The sequence below is a fragment of the Oncorhynchus mykiss genome, chromosome 9 (genome assembly GCF_057628025.1).
Source record: "Oncorhynchus mykiss isolate SJ-2025 chromosome 9, ASM5762802v1, whole genome shotgun sequence".
Lineage (NCBI taxonomy): Eukaryota > Metazoa > Chordata > Actinopteri > Salmoniformes > Salmonidae > Oncorhynchus > Oncorhynchus mykiss.
Window position 1 is genome coordinate 19,790,252 of NC_143030.1, and position 6,000 is coordinate 19,796,251.

A 6,000-nucleotide genomic window follows, 5' to 3' on the forward strand; every position below is an offset into this window, starting at 1 on the left:
CTGTTGACGGGGGGGAATGTCCATTGGGGGAGCAGCGGGTACAACTCTGCTATTTTTATCACCAGTCATTACTCAATTACCCCAGACACCTCACCCTGAATATCTCTAGTGTGTAATTCAGAGTAGTAAGCAGATTCCCAGACACCTCACCCTGAATATCTCTAGTGTGTAATTCAGAGCAGTAAGCAGATTCCCAGACACCTCACCCTGAATATCTCTAGTGTGTAATTCAGAGCAGTAAGCAGATTCCCAGACACCTCACCCTGAATATCTCTAGTGTGTAATTCAGAGTAGTAAGCAGATTCCCAGACACCTCACCCTGAATATCTCTAGTGTGTAATTCAGAGCAGTAAGCAGATTCCCAGACACCTCACCCTGAATATCTCTAGTGTGTAATTCAGAGTAGTAAGCAGATTCCCAGACACCTCACCCTGAATATCTCTAGTGTGTAATTCAGAGCAGTAAGCAGGATCCCACACAGAACCTTATGACCTCCAACCTCAGAGAGACCACAGGGTAGACATGTTAGCGCTAAAGCTAGTCTTGTGGAAAGTCTGTTGACTCAATTTAGCTAGTGTCTGCTAGTGCAGAGTTGATCCCATCTGCTCATTGTAGAATCAGTGTAGTATCATGACAGTATCAGTGTGTTTAAACAGCCACAAGTCAATCAGTCTAGTATCATAACAGTATCAGTGTGTTTATACAGCCACAAGTCAATCAGTCTAGTATCATAACAGTATCAGTGTGTTTATACAGCCACAAGTCAATCAGTCTAGTATCATAACAGTATCAGTGTGTTTATACAGCCACAAGTCAATCAGTCTAGTATCATAACAGTATCAGTGTGTTTAAACAGCCACAAGTCAATCAGTCTAGTATCATAACAGTATCAGTGTGTTTATACAGCCACAAGTCAATCAGTCTAGTATCATAACAGTATCAGTGTGTTTAAACAGCCACAAGTCAATCAGTCTAGTATCATAACAGTATCAGTGTGTTTAAACAGCCACGAGTCAATCAGTCTAGTATCATAACAGTATCAGTGTTTATACTTCAGCTCAAATCCCTGAGTCTCCCGTTACTGATGGTTTCCGTCATATGTTAGAGCATGTGTGTGTGTGCGTTGTATGTTGTGTGTGTGTGTGCGTTTGCATGTTTGTGTGTGTGTGCGTTGTATGTTGTGTGTGTGTGTGTGTGTGTGTGTGTGTGTGTGTGTGTGTGTGTGTGCGTTGTATGTTGTGTGTGTGTGTGTGTGCGTTGTATGTTGTGTGTGTGTGTGCATTTGCATGTTTGTGTGTGTGAGCATGCGTGGTATTTTATCACCCGTCATTACACAATTACCCCAGACACCTCACCCTGAATATCTCTAGTGTGTAGTTCAGAGTAGTAAGCAGATTCCCAGACACCTCACCCTGAATATCTCTAGTGTGTAGTTCAGAGTAGTAAGCAGATTCCCAGACACCTCACCCTGAATATCTCTAGTGTGTAATTCAGAGTAGTAAGCAGATTCCCAGACACCTCACCCTGAATATCTCTAGTGTGTAATTCAGAGTAGTAAGCAGATTCCCAGACAGGACCTTATTACCTCCAACCTCAGAAAGATCACACACACACCCCTCATACACACATATTCTATGACACACACACACACACACACACACACACACACACACACACACACACACACACACACACACACACACACACACACACACACCCCTCATACACACATAATCTAGGATACAGACACCCACACACATACACACCCCTCATACACAATAAACCATACATTTACAAAGAATCTGAGATGTATACACACACAACCAACCCATATACAGTACCAGTCAAAAGTTTGGACACCTACTCATTCAAGGGCTTTTCTTTATTTGTACAATGTTCTATATTGTAGAATAATAGTGAAGATATCAAAACGATGAAATAACAATATGGAATCATAGAGTAACCAAACACAGATTAAACAAATAAAAATATGTTTTATATTTGAGATTCTTTGCCTTGATGACAGCTCTCCAAACTCTTGGCCTTCTCTCAACCAGCTTCATCTTGAATGCTTTTCCAACAGTCTTGAAGGCGTTCCCACATATGCTGAGCACTTGTTGGCTGCTTTTCCTTCCCTCTGCGGTCCAACTCATCCCAAACCATCTCAATTGAGTTGAGGTCGGGTGATTGTGGAGGCCAAGTCATCTGATGCAGCACTCCATCACTCTCCTTCTTGGTCAAATAGCCCTTACACAGCCTTGAGGTGTGTGGGTCATTGTCCTGTTGAAAAACGAATGATAGTCCCACTCAGCGTAAACCAGATGTGATAGCGTATCGCTGCAGAATGCTGTGATAGCCATGCTGGTTAAGTGTGCCTGGCATTCTAAATAAATCACTGACAGTGTCCCCAGCAAAGCACCCCCACACCATCACACCTCCTCCATGCTTCACGGTTGCAACCACACATGCACATCCGTTTACCTACTCTGCATCTCACAAAGACATGGCGGTTGGAACCCAAAATCTCCCATTTGGACGTATCAAACCAAAGGACAGATTTCCACCGGTCTAATGTCCATTGCTTGTGTTTCTTGGCTCAAACAAGTCTCTTCTTCTTATCAGTGTCCTTTAGTAGTGGTGTCTTTGTTGCATTTCGACCATGAAGAACTGATTCACGCAGTTCTCCTGATTCTCCTCTGAACAGTTGATGTTGAGATGTGGCTCCAGGTCATCTACAAGTCCATGCTAGATAAAGCTCCGCCTTATCTCAGTTCACTGGTCACGATGGCAACACCCATCCGTAGCACGCGCTCCAGCAGCTGTATCTCACTGATCATCCCTAAAGCCAACACCTCATTCGGCCGCCTTTCGTTCCAGTTCTCTGCTGACTGTGACTGGAACGAATTGCAAAAATCGCTGAAGTTGGAGACTTTTATCTCTATCACCAACTTCAAACATCTGCTATCTGAGCAGCTAACCGATCGCTGCAGCTGTACATAGTCTATCGGTAAATAGCCCACCCATTTTTACCTACCTCATCCCCATACTGTTTTTATTTATTTACTTTTCTGCTCTTTTGCACACCAATATCTCTACCTGTACACGACCATCTGATCATTTATCACTCCAGTGTTAATCTGCAAAATTGTAATTATTCGCCTACCTCCTCATGCCTTTTGCACACAATGTATATAGACTCCCCTTTTTTTCTACTGTGTTATTGACTTGTTAATTGTTTACTCCATGTGTAACTCTGTGTTGTCTGTTCACACTGCTATGCTTTATCTTGGCCAGGTCGCAGTTGCAAATGAGAACTTGTTCTCAACTAGCCTACCTGGTTAAATAAAGGTGAAATAAAAAAATAAAAAAATAAAAAACTTGAACTCTGTGAAGCATTTATTTGGGATGCAATTTCTGAGACTGGTAACTCTAATGAACTTATCCTCCGCAACAGAGATAACTCTGGGTCTTCCTTTCCTGTGACGGTCCTCATGAGAGCCAGTTTCATTATAGAGCTTGATGGTTTTTGCGACTGCACAAAGTTCTTGAAATGTTCCACATTGACTGACCTTCATGTCTTAAAGTAATGATGGACAGTCATTTCTCTTTGCTTTTTTGAGCTGTTCTTGCCATAATATGGACTTGGTCTTTTACCAAGTAGGGCCATCTTCTGTATACCACCCCTACCTTGTCACAACACAACTGATTGGCTCAAACGCATTAAGAGAAGAAATTCCACAAACTTTTAACAAGGCACACCTGTTAATTAAAATGCATTCCAGGTGACCTCATGAAGCTGGTTGAGAGCAAAAGCTGCAAAGCTGTCATCAAGGCAAAGGGTGGCTACTTTGAAGAATCTCAAATATAAAATATATTTTGATTGTTTAACTTTTTCAGTTACTACATGATTCCATATGTGCTATTTCAAAGTTTGATGTCTTCACTACTACAATGTAGAAAATAGTAAAAAATAAAGAAAAACCCTGGAATGGGTAACTTTTGACTGGTACTGTACATGCAAAAAAAGACAATCTGGTATAGACACACACACACACACACACACACACACACACACACACACACACACACACACACACACACACACACACACACACACACACACACCACACTAAATCACTCACCGCTGCCCTTTGGAAGGCTCCTTTAGTGTAGGTCCCTCCTCCCCTGTACGGAATCTCCTGGTTAAATAGAGAACACTTGTGCTGATGCGACTTGGGCGCTGTGACATGATCTATCCGGGTCACCACGTGGGTCTTGGACGAGAACGTAACCAGGGCGACCCTCGTGTCCTCAGGGGCCACGGGGAAGTCTGAGAGGAGCTTCCGTACGAAGCGCAGCTCGCTCAGGAAGTTGTTGGCCCCCACGCTGGATGACTCGTCCACCAGGAACACCAGGTCCAGACGTCCACTCTTCTCCCGTAGCGTGCGCACATTCTTCTTGAAGGCTTGGCCCAGGCGCTCCACCTTGGACTCGGCACTCTCAGAGAGGGTGAGGTTGAGGAGGGCCGGGGAGGCTAGGGGTCCGGAGTGGAGTGAGCCGAGCTGGTGGAGCTGTTGGAGGTGTTCACGAGCCGGCCAGGATGAAGTTCTACTAACCAGGAAGCTCCACAGAAGCAAGAGAGAGGCCCAATACGCTCCTGTATTCATTATAGTAGACATACTGTCCTGTACTGTCCTGTACTGTCCTGTACTGTCCTGTACTCTCCTGTACTGTCCTGTAGACCGTGTCAGCAGAGGAAAGAGTTATTTTAAAACAATAGGGATGATGACAAGTCTTTGATGATTGTGATGTTCTCCTATGTTCCCATTTGTCTCCAGTGGGGACGCCAGAAAACAAGAATTTCTCCTAAAGCACTTCCAAAAAGCACTTCCAAAAAAAGAAGAGCAGCCGTAATGATGACGAAATACTCCTGTTGCTCCGTCTGTCTGCCTCTCTCTTCTCTGTTGGAATGAGTTGGTCTGTCTGTCCTCTTCTCTGTTGGAATGAGTCCTGGTCTGGTCCGTCTGACAGTGAGGGTGTCTGAGTGGAGAGGCGTTTGGTTGAGCAGGTCCGGTGAGGTGTCTGTCTGTCTGTCTGTCTGTCTGTCTGTCTGTCTGTCTGTCTGTCTGTCTGCCTGCCTGTCTTGTCCGTCTGTCCCACCAGGAGAAGGCTATAGCATATTCTCTCTCTCTCCCTCTCTCTTCTCTACGTTCAGGCTCCTGTGTGTGTCATGCTCCTGCACCCAGCCAGGCACCAAATGCCTCTTCCCCCTCTCTAAAAATCATTTAAAAGAATGAAAAAAACTTCTGATTGAGAGAGTGAGAGTGAGAAAGAGAGTAAGAGAGAGAAAGACAGGGAGAGAAACGGCGAGGGAGGCAGAGGGAAAAGGGGGCAGTCACAGCTGTGAAGTCTTTTTTTTCTCTTCTTCTCTGCTCTCTCTCTCCCTCTCTCCCTCCCTCCCTCTCTCCATCTTTCCCTCAATCTCTCCCTCCCTCTCTCCCTCCCTCCCTCTCTCCATCTCTCCCTCTCTCCATCTCTCCCTCCCTCTCTCCCTCCCTCTCTCCATCTTTCCCTCCTTCTCTCCCTCTCTCTCTCCCTCTCCTACTCTCTCTCGCTCCCTCCCTCTTTCTCCCTCTCCCTCTCTCACTCTCTCCCTCTCTCACTCTCTCCCTCTCTCCCTCCCTCTCTCCCTCTCTCTTTCTCTCTCCCTCCCTCTCTCCCCCTCCCCCTCCCCCCTCTCTCCCCCTCGCCACTGAACATGCTCTCTCTCTCTCTCTCTCTCTCTCTCTCTCTCTCTCTCTCTCTCTCTCTCTCTGTCTCTCAATTAAATTATCTCTCTCTCTCTCGCTCTCTCTATTTCAGTGGAGCGTCTTGCCTGTCAGAAAACATCAGCACCAGGCAACTGTGATCAGGTCCATATGTCTAGCAGGAGGACGCCACTGAACATGCACTCTCTCTTTCTCTCTCTCTCTCTCTCTCTCTCTCTCTCTCTCTCTCTCG

At 45.5% G+C, this 6,000-nt stretch overlaps 1 protein-coding gene across 3 annotated transcripts in view; it reads right to left on the minus strand.

Moving 5' to 3' along the window:
* LOC110532940 (sushi, von Willebrand factor type A, EGF and pentraxin domain-containing protein 1) overlaps positions 1 to 5,525 on the minus strand; it is a 155,842-nt gene extending 150,317 nt beyond the window's left edge. Inside the window, exon 1 of one of the 3 annotated variants that reach the window (XM_036987453.2) lies at positions 4,143 to 5,525. In XM_036987453.2, coding sequence (XP_036843348.2) covers positions 4,143 to 4,679 — 537 coding nt within the window. In that variant the 5' untranslated portion in view covers positions 4,680 to 5,525. The remainder of the gene's footprint in view (positions 1 to 4,142) is intronic. The other 2 variants (XM_036987454.2, XM_090183690.1) reach the window with 2 other exon arrangements.
* Between the last annotated feature and the right edge of the window lie 475 nt (positions 5,526 to 6,000).